This window comes from Trematomus bernacchii, unplaced genomic scaffold (assembly GCF_902827165.1).
Source record: "Trematomus bernacchii unplaced genomic scaffold, fTreBer1.1, whole genome shotgun sequence".
NCBI lineage: Eukaryota > Metazoa > Chordata > Actinopteri > Perciformes > Nototheniidae > Trematomus > Trematomus bernacchii.
The window spans coordinates 6,467,378-6,487,748 of record NW_022987547.1 but is presented as its reverse complement, the minus strand read 5'-3'; the positions used below and the strand labels follow the sequence as shown (position 1 = coordinate 6,487,748).

The 20,371-nt window shown below is 39.1% G+C and overlaps 2 protein-coding genes across 8 annotated transcripts; both read left to right on the top strand.

Annotated features, from left to right (window-relative positions):
• Nucleotides 1-1,263: 1,263 nt before the first annotated feature.
• Nucleotides 1,264-17,823, top strand: git2b (G protein-coupled receptor kinase interacting ArfGAP 2b). 7 transcript variants are annotated; one of them, XM_034123199.1, is made up of 20 exons: nucleotides 1,264-1,534; nucleotides 2,089-2,222; nucleotides 2,928-3,040; nucleotides 4,784-4,889; nucleotides 5,580-5,666; nucleotides 5,762-5,892; nucleotides 7,457-7,551; nucleotides 7,640-7,685; nucleotides 7,929-7,980; nucleotides 8,380-8,452; nucleotides 8,546-8,643; nucleotides 8,755-8,866; nucleotides 9,305-9,456; nucleotides 9,540-9,692; nucleotides 11,824-12,036; nucleotides 12,198-12,287; nucleotides 12,931-13,013; nucleotides 13,652-13,804; nucleotides 15,056-15,119; nucleotides 15,391-17,823. In XM_034123199.1, exons 1-20 carry the CDS (start codon nucleotides 1,483-1,485, stop codon nucleotides 15,598-15,600), a joined length of 2,217 nt encoding a protein of 738 aa, XP_033979090.1. In that variant the 5' UTR covers nucleotides 1,264-1,482; the 3' UTR covers nucleotides 15,601-17,823. The 7 variants fall into 7 exon arrangements, with proteins under 7 accessions (XP_033979090.1, XP_033979091.1, XP_033979088.1 ...); XM_034123200.1 differs by having other exon boundaries at nucleotides 13,649-13,804; XM_034123197.1 differs by having other exon boundaries at nucleotides 4,783-4,889; nucleotides 5,753-5,892.
• A 135-nt stretch (nucleotides 17,824-17,958) lies between these two features.
• LOC117476792 (glycolipid transfer protein-like) lies at nucleotides 17,959-20,225 on the top strand. Its single transcript, XM_034123535.1, has 5 exons — nucleotides 17,959-18,140; nucleotides 18,552-18,610; nucleotides 18,704-18,837; nucleotides 18,931-19,081; nucleotides 19,338-20,225. The coding sequence occupies exons 1-5, from the start codon at nucleotides 18,038-18,040 to the stop codon at nucleotides 19,518-19,520; spliced, it is 630 nt and encodes a 209-aa protein (XP_033979426.1). The 5' UTR covers nucleotides 17,959-18,037; the 3' UTR covers nucleotides 19,521-20,225.
• The last annotated feature ends 146 nt before the right edge of the window (nucleotides 20,226-20,371 follow it).

The following is a 20,371-nucleotide window of genomic DNA, read 5'->3' as shown; positions in this document are numbered from 1 at the left end:
GAATGCAAAGAATTCTGTTAAAAGCCAATTATGTAATTGAAATGTCAGTCCTGCTCATTAATGTGCAATGTTGACCCAATGGGCTTATACACCAAGATATATAGTTTAGTTGCTGCAGTGCTGATGGCATCCAGGGAATAGGCACTTGTATATCGTCTCACAGTAAGCTAAACTGTATTGTGTCTTCTTTATCAAACATGGTCTTTCTGGTGCAACATCTGTTGGTTGAAACCACAAACCCAAACTTAAGACTCAAGAAAGGGGAAACTTTCCCCAAAATACCACAAATGAAAGTGGAACTGGGACTTAACACAAACAAGAACTCTATTGTATGTTAAGAGCCTTTTTCTACAGGTTGAAAGAACAAGCGGATAAAACGCAATGAGTAGTTGTGATACTGATAGTTGTCACCACCTGGTGGAAGACACATTCATTGACTCCAGTCAAACAGCAGACAAAATCACTTCCTTATCCCACTCTTAACACCAACATAAATGAATGCAGTGACAGTGAGGACACAGAATCTAAATCCCACATCAGCAGGGAAATTATAAACCCAGTGACAGTAAAACGTTTTCAGATTGGTCTTTGAATGGACAAACTTTGCCTCCTATCGTGCAGACATGTCCAATGACAAGAGAACATCTCTGATTCATCTATCTTTATGATTGCTAGGTATGTTCCCAGGATGTTGTGATTGGAGAGAGCATATTGGTTCAAAAAGCAGTGGGCTCTGCAAAAAAAGAAATGGTGCAATTGCATGTGTTACTTTCAAATCACCCTAAAGTCAAATTTAGCATGAAGTTGGAGGCAGGGGTTGTTATTTGTACATGCTATACAACTATACAAGTAATGATGTGATCAAGTCAAATATGATAACTACATTTGGGACAAACCAATTAAAATGAATGAAATATTAAATAAAATGTAAGGTATAGTTTCATTTTTCATTCAACCTTTTATGGCACTGCATAATCTCTTCTCAGTTTTAAGGCCACTCAGGAGAGAATTGCATCTCGTTTTCTCCATTGGAAGGCGCTTTATCATGTTTTCTCTACAAGTAGGCACTTTTGCTGCATTTATTTTGAAATAATGATGTAATCTACACACCCAAAACCAGATGTTCCTTTCTTAAGTTTACTAACACTTTATTCACATACAATAGGCTATATATATTCCACCAATTCACAAGTGGTGAGTTAGACAATATAGTTGCATAGGGTACACATCAAGGGGAAGGAAGGAAGGAGGCTGACAAGGAAGCAGACAAGGAGGCACTGAGAGGCTGTGCAAGTATTGGAATAGGACACTGCTTTGTTCAACAGTAGGGGGGAGGCAAACGATCACAGTAGCTTTGCCCGCTACAATCGGTCAATACAATCTCCTAGGGCGGGCTATCCCGTTTCATCTGTGTCTAGCTGTATTGTAACGTTAACTTTCAAATATTTGTCTTGCCTGGACCCTCAGGATTTCTATCAAGGGATGTCAAAGCGAGTGCGAAGCAGAGAGGTCTGCGCTGATTGCAGTGCTCCGGGTATGATGTCAAACAAGCTAGCTTTAGCTGCCTCCTAGCTAACCAGCTAGCCCTTAGTACAACTCAACTACGTACAGTTAGCTAACCTAGTTAACGCTGATAACTGATTAGCAATTAGCCACTCGGTCAATTGTGACGTTTTTAAATGTTATTTTCGTGAATACGGTTGTAGAAATATGTCCTGTATGTTTTTTTGTGTCTGTGTAATCACATTAAGTTGTCTGCTGAAACTATGCTTGAATGGTTTAAAGCAGTCAAACGTTGGGTTAGCTTGAGCAGATAAATTAGCTTATTAAGCTAACTCGCTAATACTTACACGTTGATAATAAAGAAGCTAGCAGACCAACACCTGGTTGCAATTATGATTGTGATTTTGGATGTGTCGAAGATATTGGGAGGCAAGAGCTTATGTGTTGCTGTCAGTTAGCTAATATCCTCGTCTGGCTTGAATGTATAAACTACCATACATGTTCCAGTTTGAAGTTAGATAACATTATGGACCATCTACGTTAGACTGGTAGGTTAACATTTGTACCTTTTTTATTTATTTCTAGAGCCACGCTGGGCCTCTGTGAACAGGGGTGTGTTGATCTGCGATGAGTGCTGCAGCATCCATCGAGGACTGGGGCGACACAGCTCTCAGGTCCGACATCTGACTCATTCTCCATGGCCATCGTCGCAGTTACAGGTGAGGAGATTGGCCCCCCCCCACATACACCAACACGTATAGATGCAATTATGGGAGATAATCTATTTATCCCAAGTGGAATAGATAATAAAATGGCTGCACAGTCAGACACATCATCAAATGACTAGAAGACAACGTCATGTTACTCCTCTGTCTCTCACAAGTTTTCTCAGGACTTTGAGTTAACTTCAGGTTTTATGTTGACTTTCCATTCTTTTGTATTTTCCACCTGTTCCTTTACCTTATCTTAAATTACTATTAATTTGTGTATGGGATTGTATTGTTATGCTATTTTACTGCATTTGTAGTACTGTATTTTTAGTACATTAGTATTACATTACTATGTATATATTTGTTCAGGGCTGCATGGTATGAGTAAAATATACCTTAATAATATTACATGGGATAAATTAAGACATCAAAGTCCAGTTTCAGTACACTTCTATAAGCAAACAAAATTGCTTGTAGAATAAAATCATAAAATAAATTGTCTTCAATATTCTTTACAGATGAATTGGCAAAAGACAACAATAAAAAATTGCAAAAAAAAACATTTATATGTGCAGTTTCTACTGATGCTTTCTTTTAAACTAACTAAATAAATCCCTGGGTGTGATATTGCAGTTGATCAACTGTATTTGTGTTTTAGGTGCTTTGTAGATGTTGATGCATTCAGGTAAACTGTTTTGTGCTTTCATGTTTTAGATGGTCCAGACACTGTATGGTAATGGAGCTAATTCCATATGGGAGCATAGCCTTCTGGACCCTTCTTCTTCTGTGAGTGGGAAGCGCAAAGCCAACCCCCAGGACAGAGTTCAGTAAGTGCTTTTAAGGATTTTGATGCATCAGTGCTGATTTTGATATGCTTGTTTGCACTTTTTGATAAAAAGCTTTATTGGCAACATTGATTTTCATATTTAAGGTCAGTGAACATGCATAATTGGCCTTTTGTGCAACGGATATGACTCATGGCCAGTCAGTCCCAAGTAACTTCAAGTTGGCATGACTTTTATTATTTAACATGCAAATGGGAATATACAAAACTGAATATATGTTCAGTTTAATGCAAGAACAATATCCTATTCATGTTAACTATATGGGATTCATTTGTTGATTATGCAAGAAAGTTAACTTTTGTATACAGCTTTTTCTTTATCGTGAAAGTTTTCTTTCTTTTTTTAACCCAAAAGGCATAACAAGAAAAACAAAATGTGAGAAGTGAGTGACCCTCATCCACTGCCAGATATAAACACTGTGTTGGTCCAATGTCTGGCTGGTGGAGTAAAGATAAACAGTCACATATAAACACAGCCATGCTGAGTCTAACCCTCACACTCAGAGCAAACTCTTTCAATCAACAGACAAAAACAGAGTACGCATTGCACCAAACAGGAGGCAGTTATACTCAATCCCAAAATAATGTTTTCAAGAAAATTATTTCTTAATTAATGGATTCAGGAACAAACCTCGGTCTCGTCCATAGGACCTATGACTACATTTGGCTCATGTAAAAAAAACTGTTATTGTACTACATCTATCAAGGCAGTTGTGCAAGTTGCTGACTGGTCAAACACAGAGCCAGCAGGTTCTTTAACTTCCTTCATTTACAAAACAAGGAAGAATTCTATTATTGATATTTGGACATGGGTTTTTCCATTGTTTATTTATGTTAAATATACAGCTAGCATTTGTTTTTGTCTTCCCCACCAATTTAGTATACTGTACTTGTGTCTGTAAAGGTATCAACAGAGACAAAATTGGTCACATGAGAAATAGGAGATAATGAGTTTAATTGTGAATGTCCTCAACAATGTACAACCCAAATGCTAACATTAGTAGGGTGATCTGAAATGGGGATACAAAGGTGTGTGTGTGTGTGTGTGTGTGTGTGTGTGTGTGTGTGTGTGTGTGTGTGTGTGTGTGTGTGTGTGTGTGTGTGTGTGTGTGTGTGTGTGTGTGTGTGTGTGTGTGTGTGTGTGTGTGTGTGTGTGTGTGTGTGTGTGTAGTGTGTGTGTGTGTGTGTGTGTGTGTGTGTGTGTGTGTGTGTGTGTGTGTGTGTGTGTGTGTGTGTGTGTGTGTGTGTGTGTGTGTGTGTGTGTGTGTGTGTGTGTGTGTGTGTGTGTGTGTGTGTGTGTGTGTGTGTGTGTGTGTGTGTGTGTGTGTGTGTAGTGTGGTGTGTGTGTGTGTGTGTGTGTGTGTGTGTGTGTGTGTGTGTGTGTGTGTGTGTGGTGTGTGTGTGTGTGTGTGTGTGTGTGTGTGTGTGTGTGTGTGTGGTGTGTGTGTGTGTGTGTGTGTGTGTGTGTGTGTGTGTGTGTGGTGTGTGTGTGTGTGTGTGTGTGTGTGTGTGTGTGTGTGTGTGTGTGTGTGTGTGTGTGTGTGTGTGTGTGTGTGTGTGTGTGTGTGTGTGTGTGTGTGTGTGTGTGTGTGTGTGTGATCAGGTGATCAGGTCCTCAGCAGCATTTGGTTGTTTGTCTTGCAATTGATTTATGCTTGTCACTTGAACATAGCAATGGTGGTTAGATTTTTAATTGTTGATCTAAGCATCTTTTGTTGTTTCCAGTCCCCAACAAGACGGAGTTCATCAAGGGCAAATATCAGATGTTGGTGTATGTCCATCGCATGCCTTGTCGGGAGGATGACAGTGTTACTGCAAAAGACCTCAGCAAGGTGAGAGATGTATATATTTTTGGTTTAGTGTTGACTTCTCTAAATCCTTTTTTAGATGCAATAATAACCGAAATTGGTCCCATGGGAATAAGCTAGAGCAACCAATGGTGCTTTAGCAAAAATAATGCTAAACACTACAAGTTGCACTCATATTGCACAGCAAGTGCTTTTAGATTTTTGGACTATGATATATGTGACCACTTCCTTTACATTTCAGAATGGTTTGTCCCATTTATAGATTAGCATTGAGCATTCAGTGCTTCTATTACATACTGCCATGTTTATTTACAGACTATGCCTCTGTATATAGTAAATCCTAACTGTCCAACCTCAAGTCTTGCGAGAGCTCCCTCTATTTCAATCTCCCATTGTATTTGTGATCTGAATTCTGTATTATTTCTTACAAATAATTCAAGATCAAGCTGAATTCTTGAATCTTGTTATTTAAAAAGAGAAAAGTGCGTCTAGGTCTTTGCATTAGAAGGATACATGTTTTTTTCTCCACACTTTTTTTTAAACATGTTCCCTGTGTTTACTTCACTTGCAGTTAAATAACTTTTTAGTCAAACTAATTCCAGCAGGATAATTTCATGTCACTCAGTTTTGGGATTGTGCATCTATTGAAGGCAGCACTGTGCAGATGCACTTTACAATCAGAATAAAACAAACTTTTTGTCGATCTCCTTTCAGCAACTGCACTCCAGTGTTCGGACTGGAAACCTGGAGACCTGCCTGAGACTCTTATCTCTGGGAGCACAGGCCAACTTCTTCCACCCAGTAAGTGTTGCAGAAAAACCAAAACCACATTTTGTGAGGTAAACATTGACATTCTGCTAATGCTTCATCATTGTGTTGTTTTTTGGGGGGAACAGGAGAAAGGCAACACTCCACTACACATAGCAGCAAAAGCAGGACAAATGTTACAAGCAGAACTGTTGGCAGTTTATGGAGCTGATCCGGGGGCTCTGGACTCCAGTGGAAAGACCCCCATCGATTATGCAAGGTAAAACGAGGCCAATGTTTTTAATTAACCACAGGCTTATCTCTTACTTTATTGTTCTAAGCAATGTTTATTAAGTACGAGCAGTGGGAACTCTGTGACAACACAATGTAATATTACTGATCATTATCATTTTAGAGTTGCCACAAAATTGAACTTATCGTTTTAAAGCAGGGGTGTCCAAACTACAGCCCGGGGGCCAAATGCGGCCCGCAGGCCATTTTAAATCGGCCCTCAGTAAATTAAGCTTGAGCTTGTCTTGTATTGTACTTCTTAAACATATCTGTAAACATATATTACACAGTAGTGTTCATGTGTTAATAAGCCCACTTTCAGTCAATTAAAGTTGAAAATATGTTCTAACAAATCTAAGTTGATAAGATAAAAGCCCAATAACTTATTTACATAACAACCTTGACATATAACCTTCCTATTTCCTCTTATGATAAGCAATCTAAGGCTTCTGTTTTAAGGAATGAGCTGCTAACAAAATAAATGAAACCCTATGGAAAGCTGTCATGTAGGCTTTTGTATCAAGCATAATTGACTTACAATTGATTGATTTTGCTAACTTATAACTTCACTTATGAGGCAATAAACCTCACTTCTAGTGAGTGTCCCAGCCCTTCGAATATCTTTCTGTATGTGGCCCTCAGTGAAAAAGGTTTGTACACCCCTGTTTTAAAGCATTGAAGTGTGTTGAAAGCCATAGTTAGTTCACAGGCCACCTCCATTACCCATTATTTTGTGCAAGTGCTTGTGTCTCACAGTGTATGAAAAAAAGAAAACGTTGACGTTTTCACTGTTGCTGCTGCATGACTAACCTTAAGTGTGACTGCAAGCACCGCTCTCACAGGCTCAGCCCAGCTCACTAGGACAGGAAATGATACACATCCTTTCGGAGATTGAATGCAGTTGCATGGTACACAGACACAAAGTGTGTGTGAAATGTGGGCTATTTATATATATATATAGAGGTGGTATGAGGAAATAACGTACACAGGAAGAGACAGAAGGTCAACCAAAATGGGTAGAAACTAGTAGGAAAAAAATAGTGAGAAACCATCTCCAGCTAAAATGGCTGAAGTATTTGCATGCCTTGCACGACATTGAACATTAGACGCAGTGGCATTCTGTCAGCGTCTGAGTAATTCAATAAGAGTATGTCTAACTGAGGCAAGACAAAATCTCAAGCAAAGTTGTTCTAGAGGACTTGTTAAAGATTGAAAAAACTCCAAGAAATAAAGAATAGATAGGAAAATATAAGCGAGAAAAGGTCTAGAAACATTGCCTTGTTTAACTTAAAAATCAAAGTAAGACACTTATTTCATGCTTTTTCTGGGATAAGAGAGGCTTTGTGTTGTTTAAGAATGGTCCAGCTATCACACCACACCTATTTCAGTTGTATGCTTATTACTTTACACATTACCAGAGTTTTACCCTATTAGAAATGTGCTGTTTTTTAACTGTTTCCACAAAATCTGGCCATACCTACCTGAGGCATTCGGTAGCCTTAGCACAGAGCCATATTTCTGAATCATGACCTTTTAATTCCTAATGTGTGCAGACAAGCTGGGCATCAGGATCTGGCAGAGAGGCTGGTGGAGATACAGTACGAACTCACTGACCGCTTAACATTTTACCTCTGTGGAAGAAGACCAGGTAAGGAGCCTCGCTGCTGCTGCTGCATGGCGTTTGAGAGATGATGGGTTTTTTATAATGATATTCTGTTATTATCTTTTCATTGTAGATCACAGAAATGGGCAACACTTCATCATTCCACAGATGGCAGACAGGTAATAGCTATGTTTTAAGTTGTTGATATTTAAAAAAAAACAAAAACAAACTGACAAGCTACTGGCTGCTTGTCTATGCTAAAGGTTTTACTTGGACTAATTCATACTTACTTGTCCAATGCTGCGTTCTTATGATGGATTAGAAATGAGTAAGTATGCTGTTCCAATGCGTTTCTGTTTGCCTGTTTGTGTGGAATTTTGTTAGCAAAAAAAGTTGATTTGAATATTTTTTTCTGCCCAAAGCAGCCTGGATTTGTCAGAGTTTGCAAAAGCTGCAAAGAAGAAGCTCCAGTCGGTAAGATATCAGAATTCCTATTTTGTTCCCACAGAGGGGAAATGTACATTGTTACAGCAGTATTAGATGGAGAATAAAAATAAAAATAACACACTATTAGATAAGAAAAGGCCTGCATATATGTATGTAAAATAAAAAATAAATGTACAGACCTACACATTCATGGACAATAAGTAAGTAAGCAGTATTTATAAAATAATTGTAACATTGTAGAATACAGTGTGGTAGTGGGTTGATTGCAGTGGTAAATAGAAATTATATATTTACATAGTAACATACAGATTATTGTTGGAATGGACAACCTAAGAAGTAGCAGCCAGTAGTTATTCCATCAGATGCAAGGTCTGAATTTCTTTCTATTCAATCGTGTGACAACTTCTTCTTTTATTATGTTTCCAGCTGAGTAACCATCAGTTTGAGGAACTTGCCATGGATGTTTATGATGAAGTCGACAGAAGAGAAACAGATGCAGGTGAAATTGCAAGAAGTGTAAAAATATAAAATAACCATTATTTGTATCCCAGTTTTTTTATGTATATCTTAAATATATTTATATTTTGTACAGTGTGGTTGGCCACTCAGAACCACAGCACACTAGTTACAGACACCACAGTTGTGCCTTTTCTTCCGGTCAATCCAGAGTACTCATCCACCAGGAACCAGGCAAGTCATGGCACCAATGTAGCCTTGTGTTTATTTGTGTATGTGAACACTTGATTCAACAGTTCAGCCTTTATTTTTAATTCTATGTTTTGATACATTTGTTTTTTTCAGGGTCGTCAAAAATTGGCACGGTTTAGTGCTCATGAATTTGCCACCCTGGTTATTGATATTCTCACTGATGCTAAACGGCGGCAGTGGGGTAATTCCTGCGACAGTCCCAAAGGTACAATTTATCTGTTTATTTTTTATAACCAACTTTGAAATTCCTTGCTATTTTTGTTTTCTTTTATTAAGGTTTTTATGGAAGTGAATATATTCACTAGCATACACACAGTAATAAACACTAAGAATAAAGAGTTGCAATTAGTTGCATATAAAAGTGGGTTCCAGTTATATATGCCAACATTAGTATGTGGACCATATGTACGGATGTTTGTGCAAAAAACAGGGCCAAAAAACAGATCAGGGCTTTTTATAATGAAAACCCCTGCATTCTGTAAATAATGCAAACACATCACAGACTGCTTTAAAGTCAAGGGTGTTCTAAAGATTCAGTAAATGAAAAGAAATATGTTCCTTTAGCTTTGTGATTTATACAGCTGCTTGTAGCCTGCAGGGCCTGTTTGATCTCTAATGCTTTGATCTGGTGGTCTGCCTTCAGAGAACGTGGAGTTGATCCTTCAGGGAATAGACAGTCGCCATAACAGTGACAGCCAGGATAATGACCAGCCTGATTACGACAGTGTGGCATCAGATGAAGATCCAGTGCACGAGGCCACCTGTGGGGACAGCAGCACTGACAGAAGGACCAAGGTTCATGTTTTTATTGACTGGTCACATATTTTAAAAACATAATTGTATTCACATTTCAACTCATCAAATGTTGTCTGCTGCAGAGCTCAGAGTCATCTGACCTCTCCGATGGACCAATCACAGTGCATGAATTCATGGAGGTGAAGACTGCCCTCACTGCATCAGAAGCCAAAATACAGCAGCTTCTCAAGGTCAACTGTCACCTCAGTGAAGAGCTGCGGAGCATGCAGGGCAAGGTTCGTCAATTACACTCATTCATAAGCAAACTGGTTATTGTAGATCAGTTTTGTTTTGCAGTTGCAAACCCTACATGCCCTCAGTTTCATTTCCACCTCTTTAATTAGATGGTAGTACACATTGATATTTCAATAGCCATAATTAGATGTCACTTTGTACTGGATTTATGGTATTTACATCCTCTCTGATGCTGGTGTTGCAGCCTCTCTTTACTCTTAAGCAATTTAACATATTAGTTGGTGTGTGCAAAACTTGATCTATGTTACATTTAGTTATTTGATTTCACCCACAAACATTAGTAATATATGTTCGGGTCATGCCTGTTTCCATGTGTCAGACATTGCCTCTACCCTATTGAGTTCTACAGTGGATACATTTTGAGTTGCAGAGAATACCAGATGTATTTTGATAAAGATGCCATAAAAAGGTCATACGGAAATATTGAAATGTGTTCAGTGCTACAGAGAAAATGTCTGCTATGATTCTGGGTGGGGTAGAATTCCTGTGGTAATAATTAACAATCACCAGACTTCCTCTGCTATGCTGCTCAGTGAAAAGGCAAACGAGATCTGATTTGATAGTTCTTTGTGGTCTAAAATAGATTGAGGATTCACTATTCATGTACAAATGAGAACTACAAATCAACAAATAGTTACCATAGAGGAAATGATGATTCATCCTCTTAAATCAGAACGATCATGCAGTCACCATCCAAAAACAACCTAAATGTTGCAGTGATTAGAGTTTGAGTGTGGGCGAGTTATCAACTCCTCACTCCCTCTCACACCTCCAGAAGGCCTGCAGCACATTGGCAGCACACAGCCAATCTCTCTACTGTAGGTTTATTCTAGTCACATTTCATCGTTCAGTTCCTTATTTCTTAGAACTTCAAAAAGTCCCACTTGGCCTCAGTGTTATTTATACAAGCATGTTTTATTCAGTGTTCTTCTTCTTGCTAAAGTTTTAAAGAATATCCTACTTTGTTAAGAGTTCTGCCCTCGATCCAATACTGAGTGATATATAAAATCAAAAGCAGTATCTGGGTCAAGAAACAATTTCCTGTTACTAACCCTAATCTTAAATTCACAGACCCTGCTGTGGACTGTTTTATGACTATTCTTACTTATTTCTTTGCTAACATATTTCTACAAAATGTATCTGTTTTTGGAGGGACATTTAATACACATTTTTGAGATTTGGCAATCATATTTTAATCTGTCTTGATTGTTTAAAGTGTTTTTTTGTCTTCACTCAGTTCTAAGTAAATAAGTGTAAATGGGGTAATACCCTCTCAACCAAATACATGATGATTACTCTGACCTTGACATGTTCAAATAATATCTTATCTAACTCATCTTATGAATTAATGTAGGTCTGCCTGTCCTCAGTTGTCACCACTAACACCTGATAATGTTGCCAAGTGTATCATCTTGGGGGCATGCTTAGAAAATAGTATATAAAGAAAGACGACAAGGTTTGTCACTCACTGCCCCATGTTGGTAGATGGCAGCCTTCAGTCTGGTTTTACTGTTTTTTTTTCTTCTGGTTTTACAGCCCAGTTTCTTTCTGCCTTCACTTGGCTGAGAGACGGTGTTAACACAATGTACCTCCTCCCACTGCTGCTTTATTTACTTCATAACAATACTGCTTCGATTTGACAAAAGTGACTTTCCATTTCGGTCCCTTATCTTCATTACCAAAACGTAATTGCTGAAACAGTGGAACTGCAAGATATCTCCTTACTTGTAAACTAAAAAGCTTCTAAAATCCCTTATTTAATGGTTTGTATGTTGTTCATTTGGTGACTTGTGATAACTTGCATAACACTAAGGAGAAAGTCATGTTTCCCATTGCTCTTTTGAGGGCTGTAAATGTAAATAAGGGCAACTCCTTATGTGTCAGTTTCTCGTATAAACACACAGTGTCAGCATTTCACTTCTCAAGAAACAAACCTTTTAACGTGAGAAACCCAAAACCAAAACAGAGGTGACGGTGAACTGGGCGTAGATAAAGTGTTTCTCTCCCTGAGGCAAGTGTGTGTTTTACTCTATTATTAATGTGTGGCCGAGCTTTTGTAAGGAGATCATCCCCCAGCTAGAGCTGACTTGAAGGATGTTTTGTTCTCTGCAGCTGAACTCCCTGCAGACTGAAAACACAACACTGCGATGGCAACCCCCCAGCGGACAACAACAACACCTACAGGGGCCCTTAGGTCGACACCCGCCCCGCGGAGGCCGCGCCATGTCCATGTATGAGACTGGCTCTTCCCCGAGGCAGTACCCCCACCGAGTGGAGGCGGCTCGGCATGAGGACGGAGTCGTTTTACAACCCTTCCCTACCAACGTAAGCTCAGAAGCACTCATGTCCCCGCTAGATTGTCATCACGAGACAATAATCATGATGCCTGGCTTGGGGCTGGTGATGGTTTTTCATTCAATCATTCAATCATTCATTCATTGCATCTCATTTTAGAGTATGCTCAACTTGGTTTGACCCCTTTCTAGATTGGGAGGGGTCCTTTGGGGACGGCTGCTTCCTCCCTCCCTACCTTCCCCTCTTCCCTGTCCTGGTCGTGGGACGAGCGATCTCGAAGGGTTAAGTACTGAAGTTCCCCTCGGCTCAGAGGCAGCCCCGGGGGACGGTGCAAACTGTCCCCCTGCTTGACCCCACAGCCTTCTCTCTCTTCTCTTGACCTGTGTCTTTGAACTGCTTTTGATCAGTATGGCCTGCCTGCCTGCCTGCATGCACCACAGTGCCTCTGCTTCAGTTCAGTTATCTAAACAACTTTGCTTCCACAGAGAACCTTAACCAGAGCTGCTTTGGCTAATGTAAACATCACAGGTGATAACGAAATGTTGGACCAGAGGAAGCTGTTTAGATGATCAGACAGCAGAGTCCTATATCAATGAGTCAAATAAAATGTCTCATCACAATGTGCTTATTAGTCGTTGACACTGGTAAGAGCACCCACAGTTTACATCAGGATTTCTTCGCCTCTACTAATCGCATCCACTGCAGACTGAGCTGTATGACACTGCAATGACCTGGTTTACATTTCCTGTCTGTTTCTCTTCATCAGCTTTGAAACCAAATGTCTGATAGTGTGAACTGTCAGAAGTGCATGATTCCAATTTCTATGTGCCTACAGTTGCCCTGGCAATATGTTTTTTGTTATGTATGTGTTTACTGTATTTGATTGATGTTAATTTATGTTTACATTTACTGATGTCTCTATAGGGCTGCAGTCTGGAAGGACAGAGTATGATGCTGGAGAACGATTACGACACTACGCCCAACCACTCTGAAATGGAGGAGGCTGGGTGAGAACATTTGTTTTAACTTTATACACAACTGTCCAAATGTTTTCTCTGTGATGGTTTGAACCAATTTATAAATGTTCAACACAATTGAAATCCAGGTTCTGGGAATGGTGACATCATCGTAGCAGTGCTATACAAAGTTAAAGGTCACACAAAGACAGAGGAGGAAGCTAGACTAATATTAGTTTTGACGGATGTTTGAAAAGAGGCCTTGATTTGAACAGTCTGGCTGTACACGAGTAAGTTTACATATTAGAACTTGTACCTGTCTGAAAAAAGCTAACAGTTACAAAAAGTCAACATGAGCCGAGCCAGGAGCCGCGCACGTCATCCACCTCTGGTTGTTCTTTAACATTGATGTTCATGTAGTGCTGATATATAGTCATCTCTATTGCCTACTGGTTGAGTAGCTATATGGATGAAACTTGTTCTTGAATACCGACTGTAGCACATTAAAAGCTAATTTTATGTTGACTACTATTAAAGAGTTTTTGTGCGGTTTTGATTTTTCACAAGAGTTTGGTTCATTCAGCACCTTATAAACCCCAAATTGTGATGGCTTGTCAAGATACATTATATAAACTTTGTCTGCATGTGTCAGCTGTGATAAAGCCATTCTTTCTTTTTATTTGCAGCAGCCCTCTTCCATCCTCTGAATCAGTGGCACATGGAGAGGAGGGTGAGGATGATGGCACCCTGCCGTGCACAGAGGACGTCATCTGTAAGACGGAGCAGATCACCAAGAACATTCAGGAGCTGCTGAGAGCCGCCCAGGAGACCAAGCATGAAAGGTAGTTTATGACTAATAGAAAACTATTCAAAAACAAACCACCTTATTAATTTACGTGCTGTAATATAAGCATAGACTTTATGTTTTTGTCATGGCTGTATTTCTGTCATTCTGCCTGTCAATAGTAAATAGTATTTCATTCTCTTTAAGCTGCTTCTAGGTCAGCTGTTCTCAATAGTTCACCCCAGAGCCCAGAACTATGATGGGTTTAGATTATAATAGCCAGCTAATAACCAGTGACTTATTAACATCTGATTTAATGGCAATTGCAGTTTTATAGTAAACCAGCAGCTCTCAGTAATTTGAGCCTTTTTATAGAGTGGCCTCTGTCTTGAAAACTGTCTGCTGGGGGTAAACCGTGGCTCTTGAAATGCAGCTGACAGGAAACACCACATGACCATCTATTCCCCTGTGACCGGCCAAATCCACAGCAAGTTAGTGTAGTCAAACTGGTTTTCTTTATTCATCCATGTCTGTTTACAGTAACAATTTACTGTTCATATTTTCCTGGTTTTTATCATGATGTTTTGAGATATTGGATGTTGTCCATTTGACCCGATCCTAGTTTTTCTTCAGTTTCAAGTTTTTTAAATCGAAACTATTTAAGAGATATTCTCAAGGGTTAAAATTCAAAGAAAGTGGTTCCTGGCAAAAACATCATTTACATTTGATCTGTATTAGTGGCCCTAATGTGCACACATACTATAGTAATACATGAAACAACAGTAAGTGCTTTTCCCAAGGAGTCAGGGGCCTAATGTTGGCTTTCAGTGTGATTCTTGGCTCCTTCGGTTAGAGCTTTGGTCTCTCCGGGCAAATGAAACTGCTTTCACTTTGAGTATAAGTCATGATGTTGATGACGGCTGTTTACTTTGAAGCCTCTGCTAGCCCAGTGTTGTATTTGCTCTTTTTTTTTGTTGCTTTGGTGACACATATCATCCAAGCTATATGTCAGCTCATAATCAAATACAGTAGATGGGCAGTGTGTCAGACATTTTGAATGTTTACTTGGAAATGCAGGAGCTGTGCAAAAAGCAGTCATTATTGTTATAAGTTTGTGCAAACATCTCAAATTTGATCGAAATGTGCAGTCTGCTGTATTTATAAATAGTGCTTACTGTTGGCACAGGGAATCTTGCCTCAGGCTGCTCTTTCTCGTAATGAGGAATGTCACATGTTGGCTGTTGAGCATTGTTGTATCTATAAATGGCACAGGAGTGGTTGATCAGCCTTTTGTCTTTATCTCCCTCAGCTTCCTGCCTTGTTCAGAAAAGATCTGCGTGGCTGTGAAAGAGATGGCCGCCCTGTTTCCCAAGGTAAGATGGCTCCGACCCACAGCTTCAAATCCCTCCCCCGAGCAATTATGGGATTTATTTTGTGTTTGAAAACAGCCAAAGGGAACCTTTTAATGACTTTTCTAGACGAGGTAGGACCTGTTCATTGCATGACTTAGTTATATATGCACAGTTAATCAGATTACTTTGCTTTATGTTTACTGACACACACAGCCTGCTGACTACAATGAGGGTTTATTTATGGTGGTTGTCATCTTATCAAGTCTCCATCATCTCTCCTTCCCCCTCACAGAGGCCGTCCTCGGACACGGTTCGAGGGTCTCTGTATCTCCTCACGTCCAGCGCCAGCCGACTGCACGGAGAGTGCCAGAAGGCCGCAGAGCACAACCCCTGCCCGTCGGACATCCAGCTGGTCACTCAGCAGGTCATCCAGTGCGCCTATGACATTGCCAAAGCTGCCAAGCAACTTGTCACTGTGACAACCAAAGAAAACAATAACTAACTAAAAATCCAAAGACATTCCTGATGCACCCAAAATAGTTTATTTAGATGCCGCTAATTTTTGTTTAATCAGTGTTAACACAATTTTGTTCTAATTAGTCGGCAATTATTTACGTACATTCCTTAAAAAAACCAAGATGCACCATGTAAAATTACAGACCAATCTAAACATTATTTTGATGTTTTTGTATCATGGTAATACAGAGTAAACAAACACCTTTAAAGCTGTAGGATAGAATCTGTTACTCCTCCTAACCTCACAAAGAGATAACAGTTTAATCCACACAAAATCCAAAAGTGCAATGTTGTGTGTATATAAACAAAGAACAACAAGCCTTCTACATTGTACTTTTCCACATAGAGGTCATCATAGATACACCTTTATCTACACCATTGTCATCTGTTTATTTTCCTTTTTTATTTGAAATGTTTTTAAGATGCAATGACAGTATTTTAGTCTTGAACCATTGTGATGCCACTTGCTTAGAGTTCAAATGTTTGTTTGGTGATTATGCAAGTAGCTTCAGTGCATAGAGCACCATGTAAGGCCAGCAGTACAAACGGTGTGCAAACCTTCATTCCATCCAGCAGCTCCAGCAGGGGATTCAGCAAAGTGACAGTAGTTATTGGAGTTATAATGTTACAGCCATACTTCTGATGTTGTGTGTGTGTGTGTGTGTGAGAGTGTGTGTGTGTGTGGGCGCAGTTGTCACAGAGATGGCCTCGATGGCCCCTGTGAAACCCATTTTGAATCAATTTTAATAGCATTATGCAAATATATAAGATGTATGTATCTATGTAATTCTTTATCAAAATAACCCAAATGCTATTCTATTTATGAACTGTGTGTCATACCTCTAAGAAAATATTAATGTTTATTTTCATAAGCTTTTGTTTAACATGATGCTCCTCGCAGACTAACTTTTGTTCTGAGGTTTGGGACGTCTCAGCTGGCAGTGAGTTATGGGCAACCTGTGATCTCTGTCTATTTGGTGTGGTGCTCTAACTCCAGTGTGTTCAATGCTACCTGTGGTCACATGCGTACAGCTATGGTTTACAATCACTGAAGTTAATGTGCCCTTAAAGTTAGAGTAGAACTCGGGTCTTATGTTTCACTTGTTGTTGTGAGCCAGATCAGTCTCAACCAGGGGTGGAAAGCTAACCAGAAAACACCGCACACGCCAACAACGACAATTAAATATTACTCAAGTAGCTGTAGAAAAGCTTTTTCAGACCCAAAGAGAGGATTATTAAAATGATTCAAACTATCTTCAGTACAGATGATTACACCATTAAAGTATTCATTTTATATCAAAAGTCTTAAAAATAATTTTTTGTTTTGGACCAAAACCGTTCTCATGGTTTGCTTACAAGCTTGTTTTGTATCTGCATTGCACAGTCTAGGCAGTGTAAGCTTTTTTTTTTTAAATTACTTATTTTTAGAAAATAATGTCTGCATCTTTTTTTCAGGATGTTTTGACCATGCAAAAGTATTGTTATTTTCTAACAATTAATGATAAATGTGGACCGATGTTCTTAATGCAAAACGATAGTAACTCAGTCCATTATGCTTCAATGTCTATTTAAAGTTATCCAACTGTAGCCACTATAAACTAGTGGTCATACCAGACCAAGTTGTCTTTGGAAAAACCCCTGAGCGTAATGAACTGCTGAATTGTGCATTTTATTGCTTATTAATCCAGCTTTCGTTTGTAAAAGAAGAACGTCTTATTTCCTCTTTAAAGATTTGCAGTCTTGAAAGTTCCTGCAAGTCATTTTAATGATAAACTTCCTGAAATAATGACGTACTATATTAAAATACCTTCTTTGAGATACCAAGGATGTCAAACATCATAATGACTTGCAAGATATATATATATTTTTTAATTAAAAAAGATTGAAGTCCATTGGTGCCTGCTCTCACTGGAAGCAATGGGCTTCCATATATTGCATATTTGTTCCAACCTAATATAATGATTAATCTAAGGGATTACTAAATAAGAAAAATACTTCTCTAGGCTATAAAAAAAAACACATTTTAAGATTACAAAATATATTTTTTAAAGTACATTTGTCAAAAGCTAAAATACAAATGTTTCAGTTACTTTCCACCCCTGGTTTCAACCCTGACATTTGATATCCTGTAACTTCTAGCCTGCCACTGCCTCTGTGGTTGAAAACAATTCCTGCCTTAGGTTTAATAAAGTATAATTCATACCTCAAATATCTCATTGTCGTGTGTGTGTGTACTTGTGTGTGTGTACTTGTGTGATGAACAAACAGCGGTATTAACACGCCCATGTATAAAGTCCCACCTGTTGGAGGAGCAGGAAAGCGATAGGGGCTGCCTGCGCTCCCCCACCCCACCCACCTCACAAGAGTTCCGGGTTCTTTCAGACGAAAGCTGCTCGCTGCTGCCGCTCTCACACGGCAGGACCATGGCTCTTTTACTGGATAACCAATTCAAAGACCTGCCTCCTGACAAGGCGATAGACACAAAGTTGTTTTTGGAGGCTGTGTCTCATATTCCTTCATTTTTTGGTGAGTATACCCCCACTTGAACTCGATAAAACTTTAGTGTTGGAGGCGACTGTTGGTGTTATCGCAGTCACGGTTCATAGAAGGCTGACTTGTTCCTCATGACACGTTCAAATGACCGGACAAATCGTAGTTATTTTACACATACCAGAAGTGGAGCTGCTGCTGGGTCACGGTGGGGGTCGGACCCAGCTGTTTAGCCTAGAGAAACTCTTTGTTTACACACTGAGCAGAGCAAACATTGGCCTCATTGTGCCTTTTAACTGAGACTATGCATTCACTGCATTTTCCTCCCTCTGTGTGTATTCACGTAAAGGCTGATCTGTATTCATCCTCCCCTCTGTGCCAGGGACTTGTGTGATGAAGTCATTCATATTTTATTGCTTTGCTCTCAAATGTCTGTTTCTCTCTCAGACTGCTTGGGATCAAACGTATTTTCAGTCATCAAATCAGACATTAATGGCAACATAACGGTAAGATACAGATCTATTAGGACTCTGGTGTGTTTTCATAGCACTGTCACAAATATGTAACGTGCAAACTCAACCCCAATGTGCCTTTTTCAGAAAATTAGAGCAGTTTACATGAAGGATCCTGCAAAGTACGTCACCCTGCAGGACATTGTGGAGGCAGAGCGAGAAGCCCATGCAGCAGAGTGGCCTAAAGTTGGAGCAACACTAGCTTTGATGTGGCTGAAAAGGTTAAAACTCCATAAGCTTAATGTTATGTCATACTGTATGTTGAATATTCAGCTGCTGAACTAAAACAAAGGTATGCTTTGTCTCTCCTGCAGGGGTCTCCGTTTCATACAGATCCTGCTGCAGAGTTTGGCAGATGGAGAAAGAGATGAGAACAACCCCAACCTAATTCGGGTTAATATCACCAGAGCATATGAACAGGCGCTGAAGAGATACCACGGCTGGATTGTACAAAAGATTTTCCATGTGAGGAAAATGTCTCTATATGTTTTTCTTAATATTTTATAGAAATATTTTAGAAAAGTGGACAAAATCTGACCACACCATAGATTATCCCATCTGAAGCTTTGTTGCTTGTCTGAGTTGCATTAAATAATGTGTTTCTGTAATAATTTTCCATCTTATTCTTTGCTATAGTATTATATTTTATTCTTGGTAATAATAACCCTGTATTTACCTCTACATTACTGTTAGCCTAAATGATATTTTTTCCCTGTTGCAGGTAGCATTACATGCAGCTCCATACAAGTCAAACTTCCTCAAGGCTCTGTCAAAAGGTGAGGAAGTGAAAGAGGAGGACTGTCTTGCAAATGTGCGTCAGTTTCTGGTGAATTACACTGCCACTGTAGATGCCATCTACGAGATGTACACCAATCTGAAAGCAGAGCTGGACTACACTGTGTGACGTCCCGGGACATCTGTCCACCTCTCAGGGGTCAGACGAATCCAGTTTTAAAAGGTGTTTTTAATTGAATTACTTTTTCTTTCTGTCAGTGTGGTATTTATTATTACTTTGATAATGCCTTTTAAAAATTACTACAGTATATTTGGTCTTAAAATCATGAAAATGCCTTAAGATTTTAAAACATAACAAAGGGTTATTTGGTTTGATTTAATGAAGGATTTTCTACAGCAGCTCGTACTGTGCAGAAGGATGTTATTGTGTGTGTTTATTTATGACAAAAACAGGTGGAATATCATGTATTCCACAAAGAGATTTAACAAGTCTGTAAACACTGTTATTACATGTCACAATATATGTTAAAACCTTACATTTCAAATGTTTTCTACCTCCTGAAGCAGCCCTTGAAGTAGTTTAAAATTAAACAGCTCGTTTCAGCTGTGCATTATTCCACTTGTGCCTTGGTGTTACAGCAAACATATCCAAAGCTAAGCAAAAAAGACGTTTGCAATTCCATTTTACCTTCAAAGCTAAATTTAGCAGAGCCAGAACAATTGCATCAGAGGGCTTAACCGGAATGTGTTTGTGTTCAATAGAAGGTGTGTTAGACCTTTGTTTGTATTGTATCTATGGTTCTATGGCCTATTTTATTCCTCCTTGTCAGATCTGATGTGACTTCTTTTATCAGCATTAAAATGTCAAACCAAATTATTCATGTTAGCGGACAGCACATCACTTCATACATTTATTAATAACTTATATCTGCATTTTCTCTATGCACAGGCTGGTAATGAAGTATGATCAAACATGTTTAATCATAAGATTTTAAAGTATGACTTTAAATAAAAATATAA